Source organism: Dreissena polymorpha, chromosome 1 (genome assembly GCF_020536995.1).
Source record: "Dreissena polymorpha isolate Duluth1 chromosome 1, UMN_Dpol_1.0, whole genome shotgun sequence".
Lineage (NCBI taxonomy): Eukaryota > Metazoa > Mollusca > Bivalvia > Myida > Dreissenidae > Dreissena > Dreissena polymorpha.
The window spans coordinates 71,031,981-71,053,891 of record NC_068355.1 but is presented as its reverse complement, the minus strand read 5'-3'; the positions used below and the strand labels follow the sequence as shown (position 1 = coordinate 71,053,891).

Sequence of the window (21,911 nt, the reverse complement as noted above, 5' to 3'; positions counted from 1 at the left end):
TTAATTCTTCATACCTGTTAATTAAATCGCTCATAATGATTATTTCTTTACCAATTAAAATCATAAATCAAATATAAAACCTTCCCAAAGTGCCCAAATATCTGTGCTTCACTATAAACGTCATTTTGCATCGTTTACAATATGTAACAGCGTTTACTTTACAGTGTCATCTGCAAAGTTGCAAACTGTGATGTGCGCAAAATTCAACGCAAATGCGAACAATATCAAGTGTTATTCTATATAATGTATACTTCGTAAAGCTACGTGGGAAAATAACTAAATACTGGCATTTATTTAAAGGATTTATTTTAACTACCCGTGGCGATAAACCTTTCGTAATCGAAATGGAATGTGCGATATCACAAAAAGCATCACGCTCGTTTAATGTCTGTCCCCATACAGTTTGTCAGGGGGTTACAATATTCGTCACGTCTGGTTGCATGTTCTAGTTTATTACACAACCAAATCGTTGAAGATTCGTGTTTGTAAACCCATGTATATATCGCCTACAGTCTTAATTTTAAGGTTACGAAACACTTGCCATCTTCGTCAAGCCTCCCTTGATACATCCAATAGAGCATCGTATGTACGACGATTCCTCTCTGGTGGGAAGTGCCCAAATGCGCTGATTGGTTGGGATGAGATTTGAATCATGTGGTCCACGTCACATGTCTGTGTAAAAAATATTATTTTAAGGGGAATCATCAGTTGTTTTATCGCACTCTGTGTGGATCGTCCATTCTTAAGGTCTAGAAAGCTAGCATCAAAAACAATGTTTGATAAAGGAGTCTTTGGTGTGAGCCTCTGGTGTGCGATAGCCACTCTTGTGAGTTCTCAGCAGCCGTGCCCGAGCGATGTGTTTGTGAAACCGGCAGAGGTCATAGCGTGCGAGCAACGAGCCCAGGTAAACAAAATTGCAACGCTTTAGAGTTATTATACTTTATATATTTAATTGTAATGATTTATTCAGTTTCAGGGGCTGCTTAACATAAGAAATGGCTTTATATATATATATATATATATATATATATATATATATATATATATATATATATATATATATATATATATATATATATATATATATATATACACAAAAAGATATGCCTTAACAGTATGTTTAATTTAAGTGAATATTCTAGTCTAGATGCAGTCAAAATGTTAGTTACTTAAATTAATATTCGTTAAATTTCGAACATATATGTTTTTAAAAATGTTTAATATTAATTTTTTATTTAGCTGAATAATGATTTCCTGTCAACAATTTGCACTAAACATTGAATTATATAATTTATTATGATCATTGTCATGTTTTATTATTTTATTTAACATTTATGGTGCGGTTATGAAACAACCGAAAGCAGTTTGTTATGTTTGTTTGTTCCGAAAACATGCATGCGCTTTCAAAGGGACCGTCTACCAGATTTCACGAAAAAAAAGTTCTAGCATACCTTATTTGTTTAAAATTATTAGTTTATATTGATTAAAATATCACGCCTGGTATATTACATTACGTGAAAAAGTTGTTAAGTTTTCATATTTTCAGTATATTCGGTAATACAATTTTACTGGGAAGGTGCACCAGTTAACTATAAAGAACGCAAGTAGATTGGTCATCATCGTCACGTTGAAAACCCAGGAATGCAAATTGTGCATGCGTAGTGAATTGTATATATTTTTTATATAACATGATCAATATGCTTGCGTTATTTATAGTGTTTATATCGTAATGTCACCTATTTTCGTGATGTACTTTCGATTTCACATCGCAATATTTTAGTACCGAATATACTGAACTTTTTTCAAGTAATGTAATATACCAGTCGTGATATTTTAATCATAATAAACTAATAATTGTAAAAAAATACGGTATTTTAGAACTTTTCTTTTTTTCTAAATCCGGTTGACTGCCCCTTTAAGAACCAATATTACAAGGAATGATTTATCCACCATGTAACCAACATGAGTCATTGAAAGTCCCATAATGTATTTGGAATGCTTAATCTTATCTTGCTGTATCCTTTTTGTCATGACTTTTTGATTTTTTTTAGTAATCTTCAAATACAATAAATTCGAATGTTATTGCATTCACGTTATGTTTTTCTTTGGCTGTAACAATCATATAACACAATTTGTGAACGCCAAAAGTAATGAAAAATAAGAAATGCAATGTTTAATGTTGTTATAAAATCGTGAATGTTCACGGAAAATTAAAGTAAATATGTAAACATTGCAGAGCGCTTTGCTTTAAGTACGAATTCCTGTCGTAAAACACGTATATATCAGATACAGCTTGTGGTAAGATTAAATACATCAAATGAGTCGTGTTCTGAGAAAACTGGGCATAATGCATGTGCGTAAAGTGTCGTCCCAGATTAGCCTGTGCAGTTTGCACAGGCTAATCAGGGACGACACTTTCCGCCTTAACTTAATTTTCGGTAAGGGGGGACTTCCTTGAAACTAATAATACCATTAAAGCGGAAAGTGTCGTCCCTGATTAGCCTGTTCGGACTGCAGAGGCTAATCTGGGACGACACTGTACGCACATGCATTATGCCCAGTTTTCTCAGAACACGACGCAAATGTTACCGCGTTTAAAGGATACAATGTTAAGCAATATAGACTTTTCGATTGCGGTAAGTGCTTATAATTTTTCTTTTTTTATCACATGCCCGTATATTTAATAGAACAGCCTATTTATATATTTAACATAAAACATATGCAGAAATGTAAATGTCGTTTAGTTAATGTTTATGTTAATGATGTTTGAATCCATTATCCAAGAAATATGACTTGATACAATTTAATTATACACTTAGGTTTGTGTGAACGTAAATGCTGTTTTTTTTTTTCAATAAAATCTTTTCTTATTAATATTTAATTATTGCTTTGGTAAAAAAGCTTGGTAGTGGAAACACAAAAATGTTAAACCCTGATGCACCATTTTTCATTCAAATATCGAAAGTTTCTTTAATGCTTTACAATAGTTATAATAATACATTACAATAATCTTAATATACAATAATCATTTACTCACAAATTTAATAATGCAAAGTCATGTTAACCCATTTATGCCTAGCGTCTAGAAAAAAGGCACTGTCAAACAGCGTAGACCCAGATGCGGCGTCTCATCAGGGTCTGCGCTGTTTGCTGAAACGAATTTCTGTAAGAAATATTCTAAATATAGAAATAAATATACATGACATTCCTAATTTTGGACATAAATTAGTCCAATTTAGAAGGATGGGAGAGTCCACTAGGCATAAATGGGTTAAGATATTGTAAAGCTTCTTTTCGTTATTCTGTTTAACACATACGCGACGTAAACTGAGAGTAAGCGAAACACTCACATAAATTACATCAGACTTTAATGGTTACCCATTTATTAAAAATATAATAATTAATATTAATCATAATGCCAATAATCAAGTACCAGTGTAATACACACAATATTTGGTTATCGATTTTTGTTTGTGTTCCTTGTGGTTCATTTACGGTCACAGTGTTATGTAATCTTTACGAAACATGTAAAGTAAGTGATTGCTTTGTTTATGTTTAAAGTCAACATGCCACTATCCAATAAACTTTGCTATTAAACAGACATTTACATACGCAATGTAGCTATAAAATTCATTTTCAATACAATGTCAATTCATAAAAAGCACACTACATATTAAGACGCAAATATAACCACCCGTGCAAGTGAATTATACCATTGTGTTCGATTTTATACTCATTGAAATATGTTTTCTTCATAAAAGCGTAGATAGCAGAATTAATTTTCATTATAAAATTGTATGCGAGTGAACATAAAATCAAAGATGTGAGAGAAGTTTTTGCGCATCGTGCGAACAAGATTTAAACTGTATCTGATTATTTTATTTCTTTTTTATTTCTCAACAAGCGTATATCTATTCATCGCCTGATATAATAATGTCGTTATATTTATATATGTATATGCCCCCGAAAACAGTTCATGATTTACATTGATGGGAAAATGTTTTAAACATGATAAGCTATGCACCTGGAAACTAATAATGATCACTATCAATACAATCAAATACAATCAAACTCAGAATTATCATAATTAACACTATTAGCATAACCATATTCATCACTATCAACGTAGATATCATAAGCTTAATAAATATAATAATTTATGAACGTGTGTGCTTAAATAACAAAAGCATTTTGTTTTCCTATACGGAGGCGCCGAAAGCATTTGCGACTGTCTAAGGCGATAACATAGATGGATATTTTAAAGGAATATGATATATGTGTCGTCTCGTCAGTCATTTTGGTAATGGTTCATATCATAAAGTCGTCCCCAGTAGATAAAAACCGCAAAACTCGAGATGAATCATTGTTTTCTTCTCATTGCTTTCTTCAAGTATGTATTCTTCTTCTTCCATCTGGTGAGTTTGATCGATGTTCTTCTTTTTCTTTGCGATATCCGTGTAATTATGTTTCATCACCATGATCACCCTCATCATTATTATAATTTATTGTTTTGGTTGTAAATGTTTTTTGTCCTTTATGTGTTTGTTTGAGAACCCCAAATCGCCAAAAATCATATTATTAGGTATATTGACGTCAGTGCGTTTACATGTAATTTAGTAGTCCTGGTTGTCAAACCAAGTGGTCATCCTATGTGAGCGGAAATTGATATCACATTTGCTTCCAGCACATAATATTATCTGGCTTATATATTTTTATATTTCCTTAGTAGAAAAAAAATATTTCGATTGTGATGGTTTTTGCTTGATTCTGTAGACTATCGATTTTAATTCGCAAGCTATGAGATAAATTATTATTATTATTAAGCCAGGCTTAAGAAAATATCATTTTTTGGTTTTACATTTATTTGCTATTATTACGAGTGGATCAACATGGATAATCTTACGAAGCAATACAACAATTCTATGTTTTTTTAATTGAATGTCCATTTTAAAAGCATTCAACTGGAGATGTTTGAAGGAGTGAAAATGTCTTGACATGCAAAATGATGTCATTGTACATAAAAATAGTAAATATAACCCCGATGTGCATCGTTTGAAAGGAAGTTTTGAAATGGAACCTTCATATGCCCAAAACAAGTAAATTAAGGCATGTAATATATGCATATACCGAACGAGACCATTAACAAAACCATGATGACCGACCGTGTGGATGCAAACAGTTTTACAAACAACTCATTTTTTAAGTGAACAATAATTATCCAACGACAAGCTACACAGTAGTTTTAACATTTTATTCCTTGTAGAACATTTGTCAATGCTATATACATACACATGGAATTTAAGATACCATAGAACGGTATAAAAACATGTCACTTAAAAGAAATGTATATATAATGCCTCGACACCGGAAGGAAGTATGCTAATAGAATATTGCCGATTTATTTTAAAACGGCGCAGCAATATTAAAAAGGTGTAATATAACAAGGTAAAAACATTCTGCAAATGTGGCAAGTCGCCCAGGAAAATCAAAACAGAACAGAACATGTGTTTTATTATGACTTGCACACTGTACATCGTCAATATTACAAAACAAACAAAGCATAATTAATAAACATGCAAACCACTAACCATGTTATATGTGCCTGAAACATGGAAAAAAAGTGTGGAAACCTGTACCATTTTGGTAGCCTAAGCGGCTATTGTCTTTGAACCACCGGATATTAGGTCTTATTATGCAGAAGTTTTGATTAAAATATACATAAAACAACAAATATTAATTTGTTCCGGAATTAAAGATTGAACGTTCATGGCGAATGCATTGTGTTCACAGCTTTGAGGTAGACATTCTCTGACAACAGGTTGATTCCGTGTACTCTATCCAATGGTCTTAAGGAAGCAGCCTTGACGGGACCCTGTTTTCCGGATCTGTGCGCATTTCACTGAAACTATATAAAACACTGGCCAGTATCCAAGTACATTAATTTTGTGGAGGGTGGGAGGGTTGTTACAGTTATCAAAGCATTGCGACCTACACCTCGTCGTGTTCCAAAGCGAAAGAGTGATTTCTTCAAACATTCAGTATTTATAGTACCCGAAGCGTAGTTTAACTCAAATACGAAAGTAAATGCAAGATAAAGGCTATATCTGACTATTTAAATCCGCTTGCGTTGCATACGGCAGTTTGTTCTCGAGCGCCCAAACATTTATTATATTCAATACAGAACGAGCCTATGAACCAGACCCTAGCAGCCGAGGCCTGTTTGCGGACGTACTTTGTGAACAGATTCACTGCCAACTCCTTGCTACCAGAAGACTACGCTTTGCTCGCAGAATTCGCCGCGAAAAAGTAAGAGAACGTCGTAATAATGATACATTAATCGGGCACATATCAAATTTAAACTAAACCCGGCTTGTTTAAGTTTGAATTTCGATCAAAGAGGTAGTTTGATATCCGTACAAACGCAACATTTGAATTCGATCACATCGTTAATCAATAGAAGTTTAATAAGAAATATGCTCGATAGATTTTAAAATATTTGTGTCTGCAAGAATATTCTTTGACAACACGTGGTATTTAAGGCTCAGTTAGTGTGCTTTTTTGAACCCATTTATGCCTAGCGTCTTAAAAAAAGGCCTTGGCAATCATCGTAGACCCAGATGAGACGCCGCATGATGCGGCGTCTCATCAGGGTATGCGCTGTTTGCTTAAAGGAATTTCTGTAAGAAATATTCTAAATATAGAAATAACTATACTAGACATCACTAATATTGGAAATAAATTGACCCGATTTAGAAGGATTGGAGAGTCCACTAGGCATAAATGGGTTAAACAAACCTTTGAGTAATGCCTTTGTCTTTTTATCTTTTTAGAAAGTTATTATTTAAGGACACTAATGAAGGTTATATCAATATCTAAAGTCTGAAGTAAACTGAGAGATTTTAGCGTAAAAAAGTGTCGGAGATATAGATTGCAAAACTTTGAAAGATTTAAGGCCAAGGTAGACACTTTTATAGAAAGGTATATTTCTGCCTTTGTTTAAATCTGTATTTTTTTATAAATGTCGTACATATCTAGTTTGGTCTAAACCTTTTGTAATAGCTCTCAAGCTTAAGCAACAAACTCTATCCGAAAATGAATAATTTTGTGATTCAAAATGACCAAGTACCGGAGCTATTTATTAGTATATCTGTGTAACATGTCTTTTATATCGAAAAGAACAGATCGGCTTTTGCCTATAACTCTATTTATATAAAATTATCATTGAAGTAACGTTTTACAGGTCATTTCATACTCCATAGCCTGAAATAAACTTTGTTTATGTTCTAATCATTTACTTAAAGGGGCCGTCCAACAGATTTTGACATTTATTCAAGCTTGTCATTAACTGCTTAAAATGCTTTATATCGATAAATTACATTTGAACGACAAATCTTCAGTAAAAAATAAGAATACTATTTAAAAAAGATGAAAAACGTTAAACTACACAGGGCTCGAACCACTGACCCCTAGAGTAATGGAAGCTTGGAGTAAAATGTCTCCCGATTTAACCACTCGACCATCCACGCTCACGATAACTGCGGAGGTATTTTTTAGCTATAAAAGTAATCCTCGTAGTTTCCCAAAATATCGATTCGCGTCGAACGACGCTTTAATCTGTTGGACAGTCCCTTTAACTGATTTCTTAAAGGGGCCTTTTCACAGATTTTGGCATATTTTGAAGTTTGTCATTAAATGCTTTATATTGATAAATGTAAACATTGGATCTTAAAAGCTCCAGTAAAAAATCAAGAATAAATTTAAAAAAGGAAAAAAAGTAGCCGGTACCAGGGCTCGAACCAGTGACCCCCGGAGTCCTGGAATTAGTCTGAAGTAAAAACGCATTAGCCCTCTCGGCTATTCCGCCGAGTATTCCGAAGTATTTTATACCTTATATAAGCAATCTTCGTAGTTTCGTAAATTTAAACGACAACAACAGAACTATCCAAATTATTCAATCGTTTCGCGTTGCAACGCTTTTTAATTTTTATGTTTTCAAATCGTCAAAAGATACATATAATGGCTATATTGGACTATGGTAAATGTTCAGTAATAGTGTTTCCTCACAAATATCATAACTAAAACGAAAATTTGCGAATCTGAAACAACTTTTTTCAATTTTGTCAATTTACCAAACCGTGAAAAGATCCCTTTAATAAAATCTTAATTTGCGATAACAATGTTCGACAAGAAAATAACTAGCGCCTTATATTAACTTATATATATCTATGATTTTCGCTACTTTTGGCAAACATGTCTTAATTAACTTTCGTAATAAGCTGAAATTTGCGATTTAAAGAATAAAAACATGAAAATAATACGCGATGAATTGATCATTAATTACGAATTGTCATTTAAGGTAAGATAATGGCTTTGAAAAAACATATACTATACAGGCACGAAGGGATTCGCTCAATAAGAGGCGATTTCCCAGGTGTGTATTAAAAGCGTTAATTGATATGCCCATGAGATCATATGTCTGCATATGTGTAGATACCATCATTTGTGTATGATATTACTCGTCACCTTCAAACAACATATTAAATAACCATCAAGACTTAATTTATCCTGAGTTGTTTTACTCTTAAAATAATGCCGATGAACCTTGTTTCTATTATTAACATAAAACACGTACTGTTACTTGCTAATCAGATCGATAACATTAACTACATGTATTTTAATCGAGTCTCTTTCCAGTTTTTAGTTGTTCGCTTGCGAATTCATAAGGTTAATTCCACGCGTTTCAAGCCAGTTTTTTAAAACAACGATAACCCTGATAACTGCCGCCTCTGCCACATCCGCGCCGAGAAAGAGTTATATACTTTATGCCAGAGGCTTGAGTTCTGCTGCGTCTTAATCACGTGGTAATTTTGCCCAGCACAGGTCATTCATAATCTGAGTCTATTAATAAATGCGGAAAAAACTAAAACTAAAACAAGTACAGGTTATATCGAGAGTCATATAAACTATCACGCGTCTGTTAAATAACCTCGTTGATAGTGCTTGCTACTACAACAGGGTTTAATTTGATATGTCTGGGAAACGTTTTTTTTTTGTTCTCAACAGGTAGCCGTTCCGATTGTACTCTCATTTGCACGGGTGTTAACAACGCAATCGTATAAGGCTGAGCTTGTTTATATTCACAGTTCTCAATTTATTAAATGTTGAACGTGAGTTGCGTAAATGCTGACTTTGAAATAAGGTTTGAGATGTTCGTTTCTAAATAATTACATGTAAATTGAAAACAACAGTTAAACTAATGTGTGTTTTTTCACTTGTTGGTTGCATATTCACCGCGTTAAATGTGTGTTATTATAGTAAAACCACACGTTAGTGTAAGTAGATACAAATTATACTTCGGGAGTTCACATCATGTGTCCTAACATGGCTCATTATGAATTCATTTTTTTCCCATCGAAATAAATTGTATGTTAATATTTTACAATGCATTTTGCTTTTGAAACATTCAAATCACAAATTCATAGCCGCGTCATGCGAACATGGGTCTTATGGCGTTTTGTCCAGCGTAGCTGAAGCCCAGCCTGTGCATTTGCGAAGTCTGGTCAGGGGCGGTGCTGTCCGCTTTAAAATCACTGAAGGTTGTATGGTCTTATACTGTATCTCCCGACCAGACTGAGAGATGAGCAGGCTGGGCGGGCTATAGCTATGATGGGCGCATATGGCATAATGCACATTTTTACATGACGCGAGTCTTTTTAAATCTCAGTACGGGTTGTAAATGGCATAATACATTTCGAAATAAAGTTGAATTTAACAAAGCAAATACAGCAAACTGGTTAATAAAGGTAGCCTATTCAGGCGATCAGGAACGATTTCCAGACGTGCTAACCGAGTACGGCAAACATGTATGGTAAGATAATTAAACGATGTTTTCTTAACGTGACACTATACTATTTCGGTAGTGTTTTTTTCCTCACCTTGAAAGCAAAACTGTGTTTATCGATAGTCAGTTATGTCTTCCCCTTACGATTTGGTGAGCGAGTGCAGACCCCGAAATTCTGCGAGATGTATTTTACCGCGTAATTGTAACTGGGCCACAATTTGTGTATATGTGTCGTTTGAACAAGCAGAGAGTAGTCCGGAATTCCATCCACCGAACAGTGTTACATCATTGACTGCGCACAGACACAGTGATGCAGGCAAATTTCATGGGATTTTTCCCGAATCAGCTAATAAAATATTCCAATGTATTCATTCGTGCCTGCTGGCGTTATGTAGAGGTCATTTAAGGTGAAATGTGGGTAAAACAGCAATGCCGAAATTGCGCACGAGTGTTCTATACTTAATTGGTTCTCATTTGACCATTTTCATAATATTTTAATGCTTTTAGAACCTCAAAAAAGGACATACTGTTAATTTGTCTAAGTTATCTCTATAACAGAAATACGGGGATAAACAGTGCACAAATATCTCGATCTGTGCATTAAGACACACTCTTTATAAATTTAAATTGGTTGTTTTCATTTCAAATTTGCGATTTAAAAAGCTATAACATAACTTTTTAAAATGAGTTGCGCCTAATATTAGGCAATAACGAACAACTTACGTGGCTTCAGCGCTTTGATTCTTTAGTATCGTAATAGAGGCGCGCGCTAATATTCAGGGGCGGTATTCCGGGTGTTATCAATTTCTTGGATTGTCTATACATCGAAAGCCTTAAACTTCCAACCGGTTTGTCTCGTGTTTTTATGAGGCGATTTCGGGTTAGTTGTGTAACCAAACAATAAAGGGAGGTAATCGAACGTTCTAACTATGATATTATTTCACAGCTGTTAAGTCCTTTATCGGTTTCCCCGATGGGTCTGAAGGTTAACCTTCCGCCTTTCATATCTTGTTGACCTTCCGTCTGCACTAGTTCGTTCATATACTTGTAAAGAAGATTGCAAATATTACTCAAGTCTTTTTTTACCAGGACAGTAAGCTGTTACTTAAAATGAAAAAAAGCAATATTCATGCGATCGTTTTGTATATATTACAGGTATTATAAAACTTAGCTATATCTCAAAAACAAGTTCAGTAAAACTTTTTTTCCGTTTATGTTTTACTTCTCAGTGTTTGTGTGTGGAATAACAAAGGAAGAAAAGAGAACATATATGACAAGAGTAATTTATTGACATCCGTCATTTAACTCCTTTTGATTAACGTTGTACAGCAATCAATAGAAACTAATGTCATTCAAATGCAAACACTATAGTTAAATTGCTGATAAAAGTAATATCTTACTGAAATTTGGTAAAAGATGTGCACTTTGTGTAAACATGTAATCGTTATTTGATTCAAGGCGTCATGCCACGTCTTTTATCGCATTCTTTATTTGCAAGTGGGCAACATGTGTGAACGGTAAGTATAGAACAGCATTTCTATACTTTGGAAATAAAAAAGTTCTGTTTAGCGCGTTTTGCTATAATTAACACACAGTATAGAATTTTAACCTGATATGATACTTGATATTATCTAAAAAAAGTAAGTACTATATGACATTGAAATAAGAAGGCACATGGTACCTTTTTGCACCAATGGGGCGATATGTTGTATCAGAACCCGTGACTAATCCGTTTCGATCGTTTCTTTCCAGTTTAGACATGATTGTAACATGAAAATTGCGCTTGCATTAATACATCACGAGATCCATTCCCTTACAAATTGCAAAACAGTGAACCTATTGAAACTCTTCATTGTTTTACATCACTGTGTGTAACTGCGATTAAACAGTTTCATATCACCGTATTCTCCAATGATCTTTTAAACAGGAAAATAAAAGTATTTATATGTTGACATGTTTTCAAAATGTACACAGGTTCGGGAAAAATCCGCCCGTTAGCGGCTACCGTGTGCGACGTGACATCCGGGTTCTCTCCGTCACGGAGCGACAGAAGCTCTTTCGGGCTTTCAACGTTCTCTACAAGGTAAGAATTTCGTCAGAAATATGTCGTCATGGACATTTGATGTGCAACTTTACCCACTTCCAATACACCAAATGTAATACGTCTTTTTAAGTAAATTATTGTCGACAACAACACATGTGCAGCTACTTACTCTGAAAAAAGGCAAAAACATAGAGTAATTACCAATTAACCTTTTGCCACTCAGAACCAAAGTGAAAATGTGCAAATAGCATAAAACCCGAATACTCGCAGTCTGTCCAGTTTTAAGCTGTTTACTGTTCATCAATATCTTATAGAAATGAAGCCTTCAAACTTGAATCTAGTAAGGAAGGTCTTTTATTAAATTTAACTTTCTAAGGGACTACAAATGCGTCAAAATACGCATGATGCGGCGTCTCATCTGGGTCTACGCTGTTTGCCAAGGCATCTTTTCTAGACGCAAGGCATAAATGGGTTAAATCAAATATATATTTAGTATTGCTTAACACGAATATATAACTGATCGTAACTAGATGTCATTTCAATAGGGAGTAGATTCTTCATGCCCATACGCGTCTTCTAACAGACCTCATTTGTCTTTAAAAACATGATATACTTGAAAAGTTTCTCAATATACCTAATTCCGAAATGAGCTAGGTTTTAGGTACACCAACTTTTGAATTTTTCACATTAAATCGTATCAACGTACTATTGCACCAATAAGGGTTATTTGATTGAAACTGTTATTGGTAGATAAGATTGGTAGACACTGTATTTCCCTTCAGATTATTTGGATATTTCCGAGTGTTCAAGTTTATATCAAGTTAAAATGGTGCATCGTAAAATGACACCATGCACTCAGGGAAACAACAACATTGTGTAGTTTTGTGGCATGCATGTGGATTTGGTAAACAAGCTTTTTATATATCTCATGCAAAAATATGTGTTTATCTGTAATGAGAATTATTAAAAACATTTTGATAATGACCCTAATAAATAGTTCAAAAGCTTTCTATTTAGAATTTTGTTTGTCTTAACATTTAGGCATGAATGATATACAGTTAATAACATTTTGGCAAAATAAAAGAATTTCTTGTCTATAAAGCGAGTTGTTATATTACCTATGGATCGCATTCTGTACAGAAATGGTATTTTTCCCCGATGCTGTTGTCCGACTGGCTTAAATGGCACTTTCTTTTGGGGACATTAGTTCCGGGTCAACTACCAATCGCAATAAGACGGTGGTTTCTGGTACAAACTTTTATTAACAAGCTCAATAAATGAGTTGACGTGATTTTAAGATAATAATTAATACAACAATTGGTAATTCATAATTATTCACTTTGTATTATTGATAGTGAAAACCGGATCATAGCTTGTTTGCCATGATTACAGACGGGCGTGCTATCCAAGTTCGGCCGCATCCACGGCCAACAGGCTCTCCGGAAACACCACGGGGCCAGCTTCCTGCCCTGGCACCGAGTTTTCTTAGCGGCGTGAGTATGGCCAGAGATTTTGCATTAAACCATTTATGCCTAGTGGACTCTCCCATCCTTCTAAATTGGATCAATTTATTTCCCAAATTAGAGATGTCTAGTATATTTTTTTCTATATTTAGAATTTTTCTTACAGAAATTCCTTAAAGCAAACGGCGCAAACCCTGATGAGACGCCGCATCATGCGGCGTCTCATCTGGGTCTACGCTGTTTGTCAAGGCCTTTTTCTAGACGCTAGGCTTAAGTTTGGAAAACAGAGTAGTTCGGGACGAAGAAATCGATCGCTAATAGTTAAATTACAACATACGAGACCTAGTTGTCGCCTTCAGATCTGCACAAAATATTGGGAACTGAGTTATCGCTCTTAGGTCGAGGGTAAATACTAGAGACAGTGTTGTCGCATTTAGATAGGCAAAATATATTTAGCGACTGCTTTGTCATCTTTTTATTGGTGATAATTGGTTAAGATACATTTATAACCAGTATCATTGCAATACATATTAAAGACAGATTTATCGCCCATATCCAGGCGAGAAATGTATACCAGGAAGGAACCCATTCACGTTTCGAGAAATAGCAAATTATACTGGCTGCAATTTCTCTTGTTGGAGGAATACAAACCTCAAATGGTCACTTACCAATCTAATCTGAGTTGTGTCTAAAATGATGTTGACAAAGTATAGTAATTATTTAAGAATTGATGTACAGTATTATAAATTACCTAACCTGCTATGTCACGCTAACAACTATAGCATCGAACTTCATAATTATTTACTTCCTTCACATTAGGGCTGCATATCATTTAACAAGATGCCGGTACGGTGCAAACGATCTTTTGCCCACAAGATTTAAATAAGCGTTCTTAAAGGGGTACAATGACAGTAAACTCTCCAATACATCCGGGAAATAAATATCGCACCGATTGATAACAACACACTTCCGGTCTGCTTCAGGGTAGAGGAGAAGCTGCGCGAGATTGACCCGGATGTGTCGCTGGCGTACTGGGACTACTCCATGGATTACTACCTGCCACTTCCGTCGGACTCTGTAATCTGGAGCTCGTGCTTCGCCGGCAACGGCGATGGCGTAGTCAGTGAGGGTCCCTTCCGGTTCATGTACGGCGGTTTCAACGAGCTTATCAGGCGCGACATCGCGCGGAACGGAACCTGTCCGCCCCGGTTGATTAACAAGGACGATATTGACCAGCTGATGAGGTTTTGCTATTATGCGGTAGGTTGTGGCATATGATGTTATACTTAATGATAACGCTTATACAACCGAATACAAGGTCACTACGCACGCAAGCCAGCACGATCTAGGAAAACGAGTCTAGGTATTTACCAATTTTATCCCCTTGTGAAAATTTATCCCATTGACAAATTTATACTAATGAAGGAACATGTATATCTGTTCTCATTTCGCGAAAACAATATACCAACCAACACGTTTGAATCACATTTTTGTTATAACGAATTATGGTCTCGTTTTGAATATGACTAGCAGTAACAATCGACTGGTCACCCCTGATACTATGTAATATTTGCAATAAATGATTTCCGTATAATTTATACTTTTACATTCGGAAATTCCGCTCTCCACTCACACTTTGAGAGTGATCAGTATGGTTTTTCAAGCTTCGGTCTCCGCCTGGTTAGGTCGAGACGGAATAACCCATTACGCCTAGTGGACTCTCCCATCCTTCTAAATTGGATCAATTTATTTGCAAAATTAGGAATGTCATGTATATTTATTTCTATATTAAGAATATTTCTTACAGAAATTCCTTTAAGAAAAGCGCAGACCCTGATGAGACGCCGCATCATGCGGCGACTCATCTGGGTCTACGCTGTTTGCCAGGGCCTTTTTTCTAGACGCTAGGCATAAATGGATTTAACATACCAATAATGCCAGCACCTGAACGCATAGTATATACCTTTCACACGTGAGCCGGCTACAGATTAAGTACTAACTCCATTGTACATCCTCAGTCGATTTATTTGTTATTCCCATCTCTTGCAGAATATAACGACCGGAAATACGCCGAACTACTTCCAGCAGGTGAACAATCTCGAGGTCCTACACGATGGTGTACACGACTGGGTCGGCGGAGATATGTCTTACGTACGACACGCGCCCTACGACTTCGTGTTTTACATGCACCATTCCTTCATCGACTACATCTGGGAGCAGTTCAGGTCCCGACAGTCCTCCTTAAGGTGCGAAGTTGGTTTATCCTATAACTGCAGCCACATCGGTTGTATAGCAAGACAGTTAACCTGTCTTTTGATTTTGGTGCAGAATATGATGGCTATTCGAAATATGCGACGAAGTAACAGAAAAACAATTTTTCGTATAACAGTTCTAAAACATTCCTTCTTCGTAAACCACTTGGCAATTAACTAATGTGAATGGTATTGTATCGCGTTCAAAATATAAAATTGGTGATAGTATGTGTCTTCTGTTAAGTACAGTTCATAAAAAGTTGTAAATGATATGGAACACTTTGTCATTTGAAAGATTGTCCATTTTTCACAGGGCAAAAACTGAGTGGTCACCCGGGATTAAACAGATTCATATTTTTTTATATCAATATTTTTTTTTCCGGAGTACAGTTGCCGCGTGGACGTCGAGAGAGACTACCGGGAACCAGGAGACTACGCTATCGACAACTTCCCCGGTCACGCCCCCTGGGAGGAGATGCACGGGTTTGAGTACCTGCAGAACCGCGACGGTCTCTGGCGCAACTGGACCACAGCCGTCTATGGCTACGAAATGGCTCCGAGGTGCCCAGAATGCAGCAATTCAGAGAACCTCTACTGCGACAGGGAAATCGACCCGCGCCGACCGGAGGGCGTCTGCGTGACGAAGACGAAGTTCTTCTGCGTCGACCCCCCGCTAACGGACTTTGATAGAGATAAGCCGTTTGAAGAGCCGCTGGGTGGCTGGGCCACTCTAACACAGAGCACTATACACAAAGGGCTGCCAGGGGACGGTCGTACCAGATTCATGTCGCAGGAAGAAGGTCTTGTAATTCTCAGAGAGCAGATCGGGCATGGTAAGTCAAACACTAGTCTGTTTGTTTGATTGGACTGGCTGAAATGGGTTTGTCACTTTATATCCGTTATGCTGTTTTTACCACTTCATCCTTTTCATGGCATAACAGTGATCTGCATGTAAGCGGGCTATTCGTGGAACGTATATTTTTTTTTATTTATTCAGGACACGGTTTATATATTAAATAAATAACCCTATATGTCTTTATTTCTCAACAGTTAACTGTCTGGGGCGCCGATTTTATTCGTTTTGAGAATTTTTTTAACATAAATAATTCATCTTCTTAACATCAACATTCACCGTTTTTCGGTATTTTAAAAATACAAAATGTACTAATTGATATCACAAATACATATTCTGAAATAAATAAATCGATATCAGAAATCGAAGTCTTGATGTAAAAAATCAGTTCTTGGTAACGAGCCTTAGTTTCGGAATTGCTGATAAAATATCAATTATTGTTATCAATACATGGAATTCTCAATCAAGGAATCCCACTACTTTGTTTGATATAAAAACAAATTATGATATAAAAATCAACTTTTTCTTATAATATATTCAATGTCTATATCAAATTTAGCTTACGACGGATTAAGTTAACACATTTATGCCTAGCGTCTAGAAAAAGGCATGATGCGGCGTCTCATCAGGGTCTGCGGTGTTTGCTTAAAGAAATTTCTGTAAGAAATATTTTCAATATAAAAATAAATATACTAGACATTACTATTTTGGAAATTAATTGATCCAATTTAGAAGGATGGGAGAGTCCACTAGGCATAAATGGGTTAGGCCTACGACGGATTCAGTTAACTTACATGAGTGCGGCGTTTGTAGTATCGTTTGGAGATAGAAATAATGACGTGATTGGGAAAATAAGTGGGCTATTACGAAAAATCCATAAGTGCCAACGGATTTAGCCCAGAAACTTGTCGTAAAACATATTGTTTAACACTTACATTTTAATGAAACACTTTCAAAATGAAATTAGTATAAAAAGTCCAATGCAATTTATTATTTTAGTGACTGCGTCAACACCATCTGTAACGTACACCTTGAAGGGATCAAGAGCACCAGAGAACGGAAAGTCAACGCTGAAATTAAATCTGCACGAGGAATTGTATGTTATTTCTAGTGCTGACAGCAAGGGGGCGCTCGAGACATACGAGGCAATCATTGGCGCTCTGCTGACCACTACTGCCGCAATTCTTGCCAGTTTTATTTAATTTAATGCTAACACGTAATACTGCCATTTGAATTGCTTAAAAATAAGTAACGACAAAACTTAGCAATAAATTTAGTTGACAGCTTCTTAAATTTGAATGACTGGTAAATTTTCATTTATGTTTTAGAAACCAACATTAAGTGTGTTAAACATAGTAAGTTCTGAGCAGTTGAAATATGTGTCAAACTACGGAGAATATTAAAATAAGGAATGACACATGGCGTAAAACACATTTATTTTGAATTATTTTCAAGTTTCTTAGTCGTTATTTGATATTTGAGCAGTTTGACTCGGATCATAAGATTGTGTCGATATGCTCTATACGTTGTTTTGTGTATGCTGCTTTTGTATAAAGTAAACCTCTTTTTTTCGAAAACCGCAAATGGGAATTAATTGATTGATTGATTTTTTGTAGTTTTTAAAGAAACACACTACAGATGTATAGAATATTACAATTAATTAAACACTATTACCGAGCCCTAATCTCCGAATACACAGATCAACTTATGCCGAAATATTACAAATTCGCATTTCATATTTCCCTAGAAAATAAATAAATACTCACTAAAATTCGCTATTTCCATCGTTCTTATATTTAGTGTTGTAAATGGTCCAAACTACTTGAGATATAGTAGTGTTCAATTGAATGGGCGATGCAAAAAAATCAATCGCTTTCTTTACGTATTGTTTCGATATAATCGATGACGTGTAAAATGCATAGTTGTTTTCATATTTTACAATTGTATATATAATGCTTATTTTTACTGCCAGTCTAACCACAGACTATCACTGCCAATGTTTTAATTCGTAACCATCGCGAAAGCTTAGATTGTTCCTTTATGATTTACTATTAAGCAGCTTAAATGTGACAATAGTGCTGTTTATATATACTTACATTAATAATGCTACTATACTTCTTTTTCCTTCGTCAAATGTTTGTCTGGTCAACTGTTGCTACTCAACTGTTCCCTTCTACCGACATTCAACTTTTAAACTTAAACAATTTTACTGTTTAATCTGCTAAAAATTAACTGCCTTTATTTTAGTGTTTATTTCTACTTCCGTTATGTTCCCTTTATTCAATTGTTCAACCGAAGGTTTCTTTCAGCTCCTTTTATTCAACTGTCTTACCGCCTCTTTTGTTTTGATCCCTGATGTTGACATTTTCCTGTTAAATGGGTGCCATTATTCTGATTCCTGGTGCTGATATTCTCATGTTGAATGAGTGCTATCATTATTTTCCTTTTTTCAAATTCCACCAATAAACTACTGCTGTTGTATTGGTCCGTTGAATCAACATTCCCCTGTTCAACTTGTTATTGTGCTATTTATGTGTAGCTACATGCAAATATTTTACTGCTTAAATACTTAAACCTTTCCTGGCGTGTATCCGTTAAACAGTTGCAGTTGCTGTTATAGTTCTAATACAATCTAATGAAATTCTGCAGTTGACCGTTTGTTTTACTTTTCCTATCTTCAGACATTCACGCATTTAACTTATGCTATTGCATTGTTTCCGTTTTTCAGTCATTCAACATATAATTGTCTTGCATTTTCTGTAGCCTTCATTCGACACTTAACCATTAATAATTGCTATTTATTTTCCGTCGGACTGATATGCAATTATTTAACTGTTGGTATTGAGTTGTTTCCTTCTACTGACATTCAACTATTAAACTTTATGTATTTCACTGGTTCGTCTCTTAAAATTAAGCAGTTAAACGTATGATATTATACTATTGTATTCTAATAAAGATCAACTGATTAACTGCTGCTAACGTATTGTTACTTTCCTCTGACATTCAATGATTGCACTAATATGATTTTACTTTTCTCTTCTACTATCATTTCATCTTTAAACGTTTGATATATATATGTTTCTTCTACAAACATTCATCAGTTACAATGCTTTTGTAACGTCTTTTTAAACTGACATTACACAGCTCACCTGATATAATTACACTGTTTTCTTTTACGGAGCATTTCCTAAAATTGATGTTTTTCTGTTCACTTTAACTAACATTCAATATTTAAACTCTGTAAGTTTAGGTTCTCGTTTACTGAGATTGCATTATAAAATTGGATTGTGTATTTCTTACACCTGGCGTAAGGTTAACCCCAGACGCTTATTTTTATTTAACTAACTATACAATTTGGCATTGCTTCTTCTTTTAAGTACATGCACCTAAACGTGATGTTTTTTTTTCTCCTTATAACTAGTGTTTTTACAATGTTTTACCTTTCTTTTCCATAAAACGTATTAATAAACAACGCCTTAGTGAAAAACCTTTTGGGCTGTATCTTCAGCTTTATTTTTACCTGCAGTTTCTGAACTTTCGTCTTACAAAAGAAAACTGTGCCAGAACAATAAAATAATTGTCTTTACTTTGCACGAGTTTATGTTATATTAATGACACTATTTTCACGACATTCTGTATCAATTCGCTCTCATTTTGTCTACGGTATTTTAAATAATTTTCACATCGTGTTACATACTTTTTTCTTCATGTGACATACATTATTTTCTTCATATGAATATCCTGATTAAGGTATTGAACAGAATTTCCCTTAAAATAACACAGTTGTTCGAGTGCTTTACTATTACTAAAAACTCATTTTCTGTCTCTGCAGCTAAAATTAAAAAAAAATACTATCGTATATTTATTAATTTTAAACAAACCCAAACCTGAAACTCGTGTATATTTTACTTATACTTTTAAAATGTATGTTAACTACAAATCCAAAAAGAACGACATAAAATTTCCGAACCTTAGGTCCCGCTGTATGTTGATTGCCTGTCTCTAGGCAACCACGTGGACCTATATGCAATATGTGCTATTTCACGCATTTTATGCATTGGGGACGCAATCGTGATATAATTATGGCGCATTTATTACACTATTACCAAATATGGTAAGTCCTTGTTTTGTTTTAATGCTTTATGTTTATAGTGCATATTCACCATATAGATTTAATGTTTGCCTAATTAAAATAAAGTAAAGATCTTATTACGTTCTTTAAATAAATATATGCAGTGAACCGTTATATGCCGTAACATATAATTGGTATGTGATTTTGTATAACGTATTGTACACAAAGTATCGTCTAAATCACAATCCATTAATCACCGCCATGTGAAACATTTACTATGTTCTTCTGTTATAAACTAAAAAAACGATTTTTGAAATTATATGCGCCATTTTTTATGTCTAAAAATAATGTTCTGATCCAAATATTATGTTACTAGTTTAACCTATATTTCTAGTATATACAGTGTATCCTTGTATTATGTGTATCGATGTATATTTTATATACCTATGTTTTGACTTAGTATGTGTTTAAATGTTTCCTAAATGGTTTATGTTATTATCATTTAACTATTGGGCGGTATGAACTAACGCATATTAAATATTAATATAAATTTGCGAAGGAAACTTAAGTATGTTAAATTAGTATAAATAGCCAATATGCTATGCTTTGTGAAAAATGTAATACAAAACTTCACTGCGATTTTTGTTGATTTGTTTCAGCATACATTAAACATATTTTGTTTTTATGCAGCTTTTAGGGATCAATGATGATAACTGAAATTGCCAGTACGTATTTTTATTCTTTTTTCTCGGATATAATCACAAAAACTTATTATTGATTGATTTTTTAACAATTTCATAAACATGCATTCAATGAACCATAGTGCTGCATTTTTTTTCTACCGAGATATTTGATTTGCGTTCGTATTTTTGTGCTTTGAGTTGAGATTTTTTGCAAACATACGAATATCTTATTGTACTGCCATGTTTTTGTTGTGGAAAACAATATGTTTTTAATGCATATCATATCATATAATCAGTTGCCATACAAATAAATTTCACAGAAAAAACAACGTATTTTGTATTTATCACGACGGCAGCTTCACGACCCGTTGATATTAACATAATACAATAATCTCTTACGTCAACTATCTGTGTTGAATGCAAACGAACAGTTTATAATATAACACATACACGAATGGAACATATAAACACATACTTAATGTACGAAGGGTAGTTTGTAGTTCATGTAAAAAAGGATTTATAAATATATTTATTGTACTTATTCCTGAAAATTGACACAAATAAAGATCAAGTGTACGGTGTCATGACACTACCTTGCGATTATCACCAAATGTTCGTAAACCAATAAGTACCTTTTAAGAATATATAATGTTAGATATTTTCTATAATGCTTACAATTTTTAAACTCAATAACTCATACTAA

General features: G+C 34.5%; 1 protein-coding gene across 3 annotated transcripts; it reads left to right on the top strand.

Moving 5' to 3' along the window:
• Nucleotides 1–700: 700 nt before the first annotated feature.
• Nucleotides 701–21,531, top strand: LOC127834495 (putative tyrosinase-like protein tyr-3). 3 transcript variants are annotated; one of them, XM_052360366.1, is made up of 8 exons: nucleotides 701–904; nucleotides 6,182–6,306; nucleotides 11,816–11,924; nucleotides 13,278–13,378; nucleotides 14,332–14,608; nucleotides 15,398–15,594; nucleotides 15,991–16,433; nucleotides 17,453–21,531. In XM_052360366.1, exons 1-8 carry the CDS (start codon nucleotides 773–775, stop codon nucleotides 17,653–17,655), a joined length of 1,587 nt encoding a protein of 528 aa, XP_052216326.1. In that variant the 5' UTR covers nucleotides 701–772; the 3' UTR covers nucleotides 17,656–21,531. The 3 variants fall into 3 exon arrangements, with proteins under 3 accessions (XP_052216326.1, XP_052216335.1, XP_052216342.1); XM_052360375.1 differs by lacking the exons at nucleotides 701–904; nucleotides 6,182–6,306 and adding exons at nucleotides 10,867–10,996; nucleotides 11,300–11,358; XM_052360382.1 differs by lacking the exons at nucleotides 701–904; nucleotides 6,182–6,306 and adding an exon at nucleotides 10,887–10,996.
• Nucleotides 21,532–21,911: the final 380 nt, after the last annotated feature.